Source organism: Spinacia oleracea, chromosome 5 (assembly GCF_020520425.1).
Source record: "Spinacia oleracea cultivar Varoflay chromosome 5, BTI_SOV_V1, whole genome shotgun sequence".
NCBI classification, from domain to species: Eukaryota; Viridiplantae; Streptophyta; class Magnoliopsida; order Caryophyllales; family Amaranthaceae; genus Spinacia; species Spinacia oleracea.
The window spans coordinates 44,939,632-44,952,917 of record NC_079491.1 but is presented as its reverse complement, the minus strand read 5'-3'; the positions used below and the strand labels follow the sequence as shown (position 1 = coordinate 44,952,917).

At 34.7% G+C, this 13,286-nt stretch overlaps 1 protein-coding gene across 1 annotated transcript; it reads right to left on the bottom strand.

The window, feature by feature from the left end:
* Positions 1-4,205: 4,205 nt before the first annotated feature.
* LOC110798450 (ammonium transporter 1 member 1) lies at positions 4,206-11,232 on the bottom strand. Its single transcript, XM_022003624.2, has 2 exons — positions 10,385-11,232; positions 4,206-5,364 (listed from the first exon to the last, which is right to left on the bottom strand). Exons 1-2 carry the CDS (start codon positions 11,062-11,064, stop codon positions 4,539-4,541), a joined length of 1,506 nt encoding a protein of 501 aa, XP_021859316.1. The 5' UTR covers positions 11,065-11,232; the 3' UTR covers positions 4,206-4,538.
* Between the last annotated feature and the right edge of the window lie 2,054 nt (positions 11,233-13,286).

The following is a 13,286-nucleotide window of genomic DNA, read 5'->3' as shown; positions in this document are numbered from 1 at the left end:
CGTCTAAGAACTTATTAGGTAAACCTATCGATTTTGCCATGACATAAAAGGACTCCTTACTTATATCGTTGAGTTTCACCAAAACTAACTTGTACTCACAATTATTTGTGTACCTTACCCCCTTTAGGACCAATAAGTAATACCTCGCTGAGCGAAAACTATTACTAGATTGATGTAAAGGATATCCAAGTAAGTGTTTATTTTGGCATGGCACCTTTTAACTCAATTTTTAAGTTTGGAACTTAAGGCTCTTACTATGTTGGTTAGATTTTAAGTGAACTAAAATCCTTAATCATGCAACATAATCAAGCCACAATCTCATGCATAATTAAGACATATTTAAAGCAATAAATAACTTAAAGCATGCATAAGATAAATGTGATCTAGTATGGCCCGACTTCATCTTGAAGCTTCAACTTCAAAGCCCGTCTCGAAAATGGAAACTTCGTCTTGAATTTCACCGTGGGAGGCGCCATTTTCTTCAAATAGGATAAGCTATAATTAAAACTAATTACAACTATTTGATGGTACGCAGACCATATTTAAATTGAAAAACAAATTTGGTGCTTTAGACCAATTACATTCAAATTAATGGTGCGCAGACCATATTTTCTATCCTATTTGGGCCATACTAGTCACTTCATAACCTGCAAAACAGTACATATACAATATATACCATTCACCCATTCATTATCATGAATGGCCCACATAATTGGTTAGTTAAAACACATTGTATGCATCACATAAACATTTGCAGCAATTAATCAAGGGCACCAATAATCTACCAATTATTCAGTCCTTATTAATTCTAATCAAGTTGTTTTAACCTTAAAGGATTTGTAGACCTAATCAAGAGTCTATGACTAAAAAGGGCTCCCACTTAAACCAATAAATTCATATGCTTTACTAATTTTAAACATAAAAATGTATTTCTAGTCTAACCGGAAACATACAAATTTAATTAAAATTTAAAGCTCATATAAATTTATAATTGAATCCACTCATTTAATTTATTTTCAGTCGAATATAAATTAATTCAAGATTTTTAATTTTAGTAAAATAATTAGAATAAATAAAATTTATCATAATTATAATATTCAAAATTAAAATCCAAGAAAACAATTTAAATTATTAATTTTAAAATTAATTAAAATTACATGAACTCAAAATTTCAAATTAAAATTTTAAAATGATTTAATCGTAACACAAGGTACGCACATCACCACGCAACACACAGCCATAGGCCACACGCACGCAGCCATCGCTGGCCACGATGCGCGCAGCCTATGTGCTGCGTCGCGTCTGCTGCTGCTCACCCTCGCAAGGCATCAATCGAAGCACGCGAGCCAGTGCTTGCTGCGCGCGCCAGCGCTCGATGCACGCGAGCCAGCGCTCGCTGCACGAGGCATTGCTCGCTGCACGCGAGCCAAGCGCTCGCTGCGCGCGAGCCCGCACTCGCTACGCGAGGCAGTGCGCGCTGTGGCGCAGCTCGCTTGCTGCCCACACGCGACTGCTCGCTGCCTTGCCTCTCGCCCTTGCCCACTCGCCCATCGCGCATAGCACACGACACAAGGCAGGGCTACTGCCTTGTGCTCGCGCACCATTGCCTTGCTCACTGCATTCGTACCGCATGGGCGACGAGCTCCCTTGCTCGTCGTCGCATGCCCGCACTATACCACACCCCTTAAGGGTAACACGTAGCGTCCATTGCTTTGTGCGTGCAAGTTTTATGAGCGAATTGCATAAAATTAAAACTTTTATTTCCAAAATTAATGACAAATTAATAAATCATATTAATTTCATAATTTTAGGGCGAAAAATCGAAATTTTATTAATTAATTAATTTTCGATTAACATGGATTCAAATCTAGGTCATAAAAATTTAAAATTTAACACAAATTAACAACTTTTATGGTGGTTTTTAATCATAGGTATCTAATTAAATTATTAATTAATTATGAAAATCAAATCAATGCTAAATTATTCGATTTTTCAACAAATTTATTATAATTACAAATTAGATTGCATAATTAACAAGGCTAGGCATTCAAACTTGTTAAACATATACAGTAGGTCAATCAAAAATTCAAGATTTATCAACAAGAATCGCAAATATTTAATTTAACATCTTAAATTTACAAACTTTTGCGTTCGGAAAACTAAAACCTTCGAAAAGTCATTGTTAGGCTTCGAATTTGGGAATTCTGGGTTTCGGCGAAAAGTACTTTTTTGTCAAAATTTTAGAATGCCTTTTACATGCGGAATTGACACAAAAATCACTCGATTTGGTTGAGTAACGAACATTATGCCGAAAAACTGCGTACATATAATTAAATAAACGCAATTTGCAATTAATTAACAATTACGAAAATTAATCACCCCTTTTAATTCCTTGCAAATTTGTATAATTTAACCATGTTCATGCAATTTAGATTATGAAAATAATAAGAGGCTCGTGATACCACTGTTAGGTTATGATACATATGACAAAACATAAATCATGCGGAACAAACTTAATGCCAGGAAACATATTATTTACACATAATCATTTAGCATGATTTAGGTGCATACACTTTGTAGCGTGCCCTCCCTAGCTGCGCCCGAACCGAACAAGAACAAGTCTTCAGGACTCCAAGTGTCGTCCCTCCGTAGATAGTCCACAGTACGTCTGGATCCGCCTCAAGTTTGACCAACTAGAATCGCCCTTAAGGTTACTAGGAATTTTCGGCTATTGTGTAGTAAGTGTATGGCTGAATTTTTCTTTCAAAAACTTACCTTTAGAATACTTCAATTGTATCTATAAATTATGACCCTAGGCTTTTATTTATAGAGGTATGGAAAGGGAATTGGAACCCTACTAGGATACGAATTAATTAAACTAGAATCCTATAAGAACTCTAATTAATTAATTTATCCTTTTAGGATTAGGAATTTAATCATATACCAAATCCTAATAGCTTTAGGAATCGTGCATGAAAACAAACACACACACGCACGGCAGCCCACGAGGGGCGCCTATGCGCGCGCGCGCTCAGCCCACGCCACGAGGCCCACAACGCAGCCATGGCCTTGGCGCGCGCTGGGCCTGCCTTGCAGTGGGCCTGGGCGCTGCCTTGGCTTGGCGTGTGGCGCGCGTTTGGCTTGCTGGGCAATGGCCCGGCTTCGTGCTGGGCCTTCGTCCGGCAGGCCTCGTCCGATGCTTATTCGTACGATACGCTTCCGATTAAATTCCCGGTTCCGGAATTCATTTCCGATATGAACAATATTTAATATTTCCGATTCCGGAATTAATTTCCGTTTCGAACAAATATTTCCGATTCTAACAATATTTCTGTTTCCGGCAATATTTCCGATTCCGGCAATATTTCCATTTCCGATAATATTTTCCGATACGTACCATGTTTCCGTTTCCGGCAACATCTACGACTTGGATAATATTTATATTTCCGATACGATCCATATTTCCGTTTCCGGTAATATCATCGTTTCCGGAGTATTCTTTTCTTGCTTGTGACGATCTCAGCTCCCAATGAAACCAAGATCCGTCGATTCCGAATATCCATAGATGGAGTATTTAATGTCATTAAATACTTGATCCGTTTACGTACTATTTGTGTGACCCTACGGGTTCAGTCAAGAGTAAGCTTTGGATTAATATCATTAATTCCACTTGAACTGAAGCGGCCTCTAGCTAGGCATTCAGCTCACTTGATCTCACTGAATTATTAACTTGTTAATTAATATTGAACCGCATTTATTAGACTTAACATTGAATGCATACTTGGACCAAGGGAATTATTTCCTTCAGGTCGGTGGTGAAGGTCGCCTTAGCTTGAAGGTCGACGGTGATGCTCGCCGACCAGGTGGTTGGCGGCTGCTCTCTATCTCCCTTCCCTCGTTTGTTTGTAACTTAGGGTTAGTAACTTTGACGGAATGGATTATGAATCTTAGGTTAGAGGTGGGTATGTGATTCCAGGGGTTTGGGGTGGAGATAGAACCCCCTTGGTATGAAACTCCATTCCAAAAAGACCCAACCAAACAAAAAATTAGATGAAATGGATTCTAACTCCATTCCAATCCATTCCAAAATTAGACCCTACATGCGAATTGTATCATACTCACTACATGCAAATTGTAGAACTTCTTTACTTCATTAATGAAGACATCTAGGTTGATCGTATCATACTCAACTGACCTAACAGATATTTGAGAGTGTAATAAACTTCATTGATATATGAGACAAAATCATAAAATATTTCTTAAAAATTCAATACAATGACCCCGATTTATAATTTTCTATTTAATCAATCCGCTCGTACAATTAGACTAATCACTAATGAGTAAACAATTAAGAAAGAAAAGATCTACCTAGCTATTCCAAAATTTAATGTAGATAATACTTCCATTTTGTGACTAGCTAGTAGCTATATCATAGAGTAAGACAAGTTTTTTTTTCTTTTGAATCTACAATTTTTAATTAAGGAAACTAAGTAATGTTTGAATATAGAAGACCACCTCTCAAATGATGGTACCATACTTTAGTAAGTAGATGGAGTGGATCCATTTCTTTCCATTTTCCTCAATTGGATGCCAACCCGTTGGTTAGAATCCCCTTCATCATTATATGCATAAGCGAAGCCGCCATGTCGGGTCAAATCCATACCATCCATCTCATCATCGGACGATATCCGTAAAAGTTTGAGCTTGTGAAGGACTAAGAAAAGGGGCCCCATGGTGAAGCTAACCCACCCGATTATAGCCAAGATTTGAACAACATGGGCTGCCAAAAGACTAGCACCCCCACCCATAAACAAACCATATGGTCGACCCACTTTATTAGGGTAAATTTCCCCAACATATTTGTTGCTTGCGAAGAGGGAAGTAAACAAGACCCCCCAAGCCCCGCACCCGGCATGCAATTGGGCTGCTTCTAACGGGTCATCGTACTTGAACCGGTCCGCTAATTTGTTAAACCCCATAAGTACACCTGCCGCCACGAAACCACAAATAATTGCGGCCCATGGCTCGACCACAGCACATCCAGACGTGATTGCCGCAAAGCCACCTAATAAACCGTTACAAACATCAATTATGTTCCAGTGACCCGAAAGTATTCTTTTACCAAATAAGGTGGTTAGAGCTGCCGTACAACCGGCCAATGTTGTGGTTACTGCAGTTCTACCAATCGCACTCCATTGACCATAAAAAGGGTCTGACCCATCATAATTCACAAGGATCTTGGTAAAGGAACCTGGGTTAAACCCATACCACCCAACCCAAAGTAGAAATGTCCCTAAGACCACTAATGAGGCACTATGACCCCTTAATGCAACCGATCGCCCCTCATGGTCAAATCTTCCAATCCTGCCAATAAATCAAATTACAAACACCTTTCATAATTAAATTATAACAACATAATATGTATACTTCTATATTTGCAATCCATTTAAACGTTTAAGGCATATTACTAAGGGCAAAATTATTTGCTCTCAATAACTAATCCTTCGAAAGCTAAGTTAGACCCATTATTCAACAATCCAAAACTAGCTTTTTCAGTTCGTTCAATGAACGAGTAATTACAGTATACAATGCCATATGGCACCCTCCTCTTTTAGTTCGACACATGTCATTACATGTCATCCAAGATTCGAACTCATGACTTGGTGATTGGAACCACTAATGACTTATCCACTTGGCTATGCAATTTTACGTGTTATCTTTTGTAGACGAAATATAATAAAGTAATAATAAAAAAAATGATTTTAATAAAGATATGAGTTAATTATGATTTGTTTTTATTTTTTTGCAGAAAACTAGGCATAGTTATAATTATCCAAATGATGACTCGACCACTCGGGGGATCGCCCGAGCCCAAAATTTAGTTGAGTGTTAAAAGAATGAATATATGAATTAAATGGTGAATTAATGTTGAGTTACGAATTAAGATGAAGTGGAAGAGGTGTTGAACCTGTAAATTACAATGTACTTCGTATAACAATTCAACAACTAAAGGAAAAGTTGAAAAAAAATTATGGATGAAAGATGAGGGTGACATGTGTCATCAATTCATCTATTTTTTTTTAAGTTTTATTTTTATTAGGTAAGAAAAATGGACCACACTTAACAAGCACCTAACACAGGTTAACCAGCTCAGCTACGCAGGTCTTCGCTTGAGCCACTTCCCAAATATTTCGCAGTTAATAAGTCTCAACCCTTTTACCTCAAAATCACAAGGAGAGTTCTCCACCAATTCATTTTGTTTTTAAATACTAGGTATAGAACTATATATGTCAATTTTTCTACATAGTTTGGTCGAGTAATCAAGAAGTATGGCACTACTTCCCTCAAAATCAAGAAGTACGACACGGCTTAAAAGGTTTTGTCAGGGTCTATGTTGACACGAATCTCTATTATGTAAGGGAACTCCTGGGATTATAATTTTAAATGATCATTCGGTGTCTCCTTATGGAATAGTTTTAAAATGCCCCTACTACTTACAAATAAATTGTAAAATTAAAATAAAAAGTATAAAAGAAAATTAGTCAATCAAATTTGATAATTACTTAGAAACTATATTTACATTAAATTGTACAATAAAATAAAATGCACAAAAGAAAATTAGTCAATCACATTTAATCACAGCAGACAAAAAGTAAAAAAAAAAAAGGAAAGTCACAATCAAACACTTAATCAGAGCCAATTCTACTCCTTATTAATCATATAATTTATTTTTTCCTTTTAAGTATTTTATTATGCCACATTTTCATATTGTCTTGAATAAATCATATTCTGATTTAAATTTTTTTAAACAAAATTCAATCAAACAAATATACTACGCAATAAAAATATATATATATCCTCAATTATCTCAATGTCTACTTTTCTGTATAGAAACTTTGCAAATATATTTTTCAACATTAACATAGTTTTACTATTTTTCTTTATCTTGATGCTTACATATAAAGACCGCAGCTGGTTAAATAGTTATTCGAATTATTACCCTCTTCTATTACATTATATTAAAACAAACATTAGGAATAACACGTTTCGCTTTCTGATGGAAAATATTTCCGTCAAAACTTTTTTTTTATTCATTTATTTGTTTAAATAACTTTTTATGGAAAAGATTCAATATATTTGACAGAAACTTAATCTTTGAAATCTATCAAAATCTTTTGTACGTACTCCATACTAATGTATTTTCAAACAATTCTTTATAAGTCAAATATTTCATAAAAAATAGTCAAATTATAATTTTATAATATCCGTGTGTGCACGGGATCTAATATAGTTTCTACTAATTTGTACTTTTGTTCAACTAACATTTACTTTATACGTAGTACTACTTACGTTGTATATTTATCTTTACCTTTTTGTTTTACTCTATTTCATAACATTCTTTACATTGTATTCTATACTTCGTATTAATTTTGAACACGAAAATGTACTATTTTAACTCTAGCTCTTTCCCATAAATTTTACATCTATTCGTTTATTTTATTTTTTTACTTTATTCTTTTTGAACTCACCCACCTTTATACTTCCTCTGTTCTTATTTACATGACACAATGAGAATTTAGACACTATTCACACAAACGCCTTTGACTTCCTTTTGTGATTTATACATAAGAAAAAACATAGTCGTGTGGGGTCTTATTAGATTTGTATCAGTAAATATTATTTAAATAACAACTTTTTATAATTTTTTTCGATACACAATTAGAGATATTAATATTTAAAATCGTGCATTGGAAAACGTGCCTAAATAATTGTGTCATTTAAAAAAGAACGGAGGAAGTATAATTTATCTTACTTTAACTATATTTTATTTATACTCATCGTTTTTTTTTTACACAGTCTATTACATTTATTTTGATATTCGTACAATAAAAACTGTAAAAATATTATGAAATGATTAACATTTCTGAAAACAATAATCATACTTTACTAATCTAATACGCCCGTCAAAACAAAAAATTCCTAAGACAAAAAGTATAATCTCAAAAGATAGGAAAAATTCTTCACCACGGTTCATCTTTCTCCATTTTAGTACCACGTCTCTATTTTATTAGACTTATTTTGTTTGAATTTATTTGAAAAAAATTTATTTTGTCTGAAATAAATTTATTTATCTGTGAAAATGTCTGATTTTTTTTTCTAAACTTATATTATCTGAACTTATGGTAATTTTATTGAACATATCTGAATAAGTCAAAATAAGTCGAACACAACAAAATCTACATATAACACTTACTTTAGTACTTCCTCCGATTTTTAATACTCGCAATGTTTGTGATTTTTACACTGTTCACCTTCGTTTTAATGTTTATTTTTAAAATATCAACTTTTAATAATTTTTGCTTAAAAGGAATTAAAGATATTAATAATCAAAGTTGTGTATTGGCATACGTGAAAGTGACAAACATTGCGTGTAAAAATGATCGGAGGAAGTATAAGATAAGTTCACACCCAATTTAAAATAAAAAACTTATATTCCGTAAGACGTATAATTTTAAGATAATTAAACAAAACCTTGTAAAGTCGAATTCTTCCATGAAAGGTTTAGAAAATTTTCATCATCTCCATTTTCTTTAAATATATCGCAATTTATTTTTTACACTATTCATATTAGATATTTGTGTGAATATAATGATACGACTTACCCTAATACGGGTGCAGGACGCTCATATATATAATAATATCGTACAAAAGTACAATTACGCGTATACCCTTAGTATGTGCGGAAGCGAAGAACAAGAAAAATCAAACAATCTGATTTTGAAATTCCAATAATATTGGAAAAGATTATGACTTTTGCAATGATATTGTAATTCGTGATTGCAAGAATTTACGAAAACAATGACGTGAATTTGTAATTGCAAATTGCAGTATGGTTTAGAAAAAAAATTAATAAAATCAGATTTTAGGGTTTTTGGATTTATGGAAAACCTACGCTCTTGATACCATGTGAATATAATGATACGGTTTACCCTAATACGGGTGCCTGAGCAGGGCCGGCCCAAATAAATCGGAGGCCCTGTGCTAAAACTAAGAGTAGGCCCTTAAAAATATTAAAGACAATACTTTCTCAAAAATATGCAAAAACAAATACGAAGTAAATACAAAGTATACTATACCCCAGTGCATTTCTAATGAAAACTGACCATTAAAAAATAAATCTAAAACGGTTATAAAAAAATAAATAAATTAAAAGACAGATGTCAAATGATAAAGGGAAAGAAAACTAAAAGTATAATTTCTAACTTTCTCTGTATCGGGAAGGTAAAAGGAACTAAGGAAGAGAGGAAGGTAAGAAACTAGTGGAGGGCCACATACAAATATACAATTATATACTATCACGTGATTGTGTGTTTAATTTTTCTCATCTGTTTTTTAATTTTTTTAACTGACAGTACCGGTTTTAGCAAAGTTTGAGGCCTTTTTTCATTAGGGGCCCTGTTTCGTGTCCCACTTTGGACCGGTTCAGGGCCGGGCCTGTGCCTGAGACTCACATATCTAATAAAATTGTACAGTAGTACAATTACGAATATACCCTTAGTATCCTCTTTTAATTTGGTCATATTTATGCTCCATTTGGTAGGGCGTAAAACGTTTTTATGGAAAACAATTTTTCAATTTTTAATCATTTTACGTTGTTTGATTGGGTAAGGAATGGAAAATAATTTTCCATGACTCTCTGAAAGGTGGAAAACCCTTTTTCCATTTGAAAGGGAGGGAAACCAATTTTCCTTCTTTTCTTCTTACCCCCCTCTCCTTTCTTCCTCTCAATCTTCACCATCTTCTCCCATTTTCCTTTAACGTACCAAACAAAGGAAAACTAGTTTGGAATTGTGTTTTCCCTTGAAAAATGTTTTCCATGTTTTCCATGGAAAATCATTTTACAATGAAAACGTTTTACGCCTTACCAAACGGATTAGTGATTCATATGTAAAAAAAAAAATAGTTAAATGAGATCTTTTTATATTAGTATCGAAATAATATTACTCTTTATAATTTTTATTATTATACATATTTTGAGATATTAAGAGTCAAACTAGGCCAGAGTATTAAAAGTCAAAGTCAATCATTCTACAACATTTAAGGAATTGCAAAACTAATTAGATTGGATTTGATATACTAGTATATAAAAACATGACACTTAATAACTAGGTTAGTGGGTTAAATCTTGATAATCATACGGAGTATTCAAGTTGGAAGATGATATTCCATTTAAATTATTATTGTTTAAATATTAAAAATAAGTTAACATGTTAAAAATATCATGTATGGTTGATTTAGTTGTCACAAACTCCGTATTTAATTAAGTTGTTGACAACTAATTTGGAGCATAGAAAAATAAGAACAAGGAGAGATTGGACGTTACCTCGGACCCTCAATGAAGGCGCCCCAAAAGCCAGCAATCCCACCAACCATATGAACGACACCTGAGCCAGCAAAATCAATAACACCCGAACCAAATAACAAATTACTATTACCAGCGCTCGCCCATCCGTCACCAGACCAAAACCAATGCGAAACGATCGGGTAAACAAAACCGGTCAAAAATGACGAATAAATCAAATACGCCACAAACTGGGTTCTCTCTGCAATTGACCCACTTGTGATCCCAGCAGCAGCAATAGCAAATGACCATTGGTATATAAAATAAGGGAAATCCACGTTATTATTTGGAAACGACTCCAGTGCGAAGAACCGGCAGCCGATGAAGGGGTTGCTTGGGGTGCCAAAAGCAAAAGCGAAACCAAAGAGGTAATAAAAGAGGGCCCCAGCAGCAGCGTCAAGGACGTTTGTAAGCATGATATTCATGGTGTTCTTGGCACGTACAGACCCAGCGCATAGCATGGCGAACCCGACCTGCATGGAAAAAACGAGGTATGCGGAGAATAGGAGGAAGGTGGAATCTATGGCGTAGGTAGTTGAAGCAAATTGTGAGGAGGTGGAGGTGAACCGAGAACATATATATGCGGCTGCTGCCAAGGGGTTTGTGGTGTTTGGGCCTAGGTATTTCGCTAGTTCGGAGGAGGAGCATGGATCGATTGCCATTTTCAGTAGGCGGAGATGGTGGTAGACACGGAAGAGGTTTGGTGGTTAGGGGGTTGGGATAGGTGGAGGAATGAATAATGAAGATGAAAGGAGGTTTTAGGGGTTGATTCGGATTTGGGATTGGAAGGGACTGGAGTAAATGGGTGGTAGATCCTATCTTATTGGAACATACAGATTCACGTGACCTTTAGTGGACGAATGTAATAAGTGGAAGATCACAATGTGTGTTGATTTTTTTTTTTTTTTTTATTTTAATGGTTTTCCTAGGTTGTGTCATCTCTATTATCGGACATGGAACACGTATTAACATTTTATTAACAGTAAATAGGATGAAGAAAATTTGTTGTAATAAATGTATAATTGAAAATTTCTTTTGGATTTTATCACTGTAACAGAAAGGAAAGCAACCATTAGTGTCATAAAACTCTTTCATATATAGGAAAATTTGGTAATATTAATCCAACCTTTGGCCGATTTTCTTTTATTAATCCCACCTACGACATATTTTTTAATAATCCCACCTTTACTACCCGACGACTTTTATTGGGCTTAAGTGGCCGGTAATCGGTGAAAAAGTCAACGAGATGGTGATGAATTGATGATGATGACTGAATATATCGAGAGAGAGTACTGCCATGTAGAGAAATAATGTCGCTTACAACAGTTTTATGACATGTTGGGCCCAATAAAAGTTGTTGGGTAATAAATGTGGGATTATTAAAAAATATGTCGTAGGTGGGCTTAATAAAAGAAAATCGGTCAAAGGTTGGATTAATATTACCAAATTTTCCTCATATATAAGTGTTTTCATTTCTCTAGTGTTGGGTCATAATATTTTTTTTTTGGTTAAGACTCAGACTCAAATGTCTAATGATAAGAATGTGAAACTCTTAAAAATTCCTCATTTAAATTTCTCAGCCTTTATTTAAAAGAAAAATAGAAAACAAAACTTAACTTTCATAATAGAAATCCCTTTTTGAAAACTTTTATAAAAATGACAACTACTGTCACTTCTGATAACTTACCTAATTGGCGCACATTTTTAACAACACCCTCTCTCCTTTTAAACCTTAACTAGCTTTTAGCCCGTTCTACGCATGGTCTATATTTTATGAAACTCAATTAGAAAAATGGTAAATTGATATACCAAAATAATAAAGGTATGAATATATAATAATTCATTACAAATTTTAACTAATAATTTTGAAGTACGTAGACAAACTAAAATTTCAAAGATATATTGGGTGGAAGCATTACTTTTATGGAATATTTTTTTTTTTTGATAAATCAGAGTAACACTAGAGGAAAAATCGTCATGTGCTTCTCTTCAAGTGCGGGCCATTTAATAAATTGGCAGCACTTGAGAGAAAAAAAAAAAAAACAAAAAAAAAACATTTTCACAAGTGCGGGCACATTTTAGAAAATTGGCAGCACTTGAGTTCAAGTGCGGGCTTATTTCTAAAAACCCGCACAAAGTATTTCCTAATTTTTTTGCTTCACCAAATTTCTGCAATTCATTTTCCTTCACCAAATTTCCCGCTTCTCCTCCCTTAGGTCTTTGCTTCACCAAATTTCTGCAATTCATTTTCCCGCTTCTCTCTCTTCCCCTCTCTTCCCCTCTCTGGTTCCTCTCTGGTTCTTTTCTCTGGGCAAGACTAAAACCACACACCTCACCGCACACACCTCACTGCTGCCCCCCCGCGCGCATCGCCGGTGCTGTTACCTCACCCATCGCCAGCGCTGTTCCCCTCCTCCACGACGTCGCAGCTCCTCCTCCACGGCGTCGCAGCTCCCCCTCCACGGCGCCGCAGCTGCTCCTCCTCCACCTCCACCTTGTATTCTTCTTATACCCTTCTTAATCAATTATAACCTAAGTACTTAATTAATTTCGTTTATTTATTAATTTCATTTATTTATTAATTTCGTTTAATCAATTATACTCTTGTTCAATTTCTGAAAGTGAGTGAGAATTAGTAAAGAAAGAAGTGCTGAAATCAAAAAACTAACTGTTAGCAGTTGTTAGAATTAGTGAGTTAGTATTGTTTAATTGAGTGAGAATTAGTGAGAATTAGTGAGTGATAATTCGTGAGAGTTAGTATTGTTTAATTGAGTGAGAATTAGTTAGTATTGTTTAATTGAGTGAGAATTAGTGAGAATTACTGAGTGAGAATTTGTTAGTCTTGTTTAATTGTTAGTAGTTATTTTGTTAGATACCTCAAAAA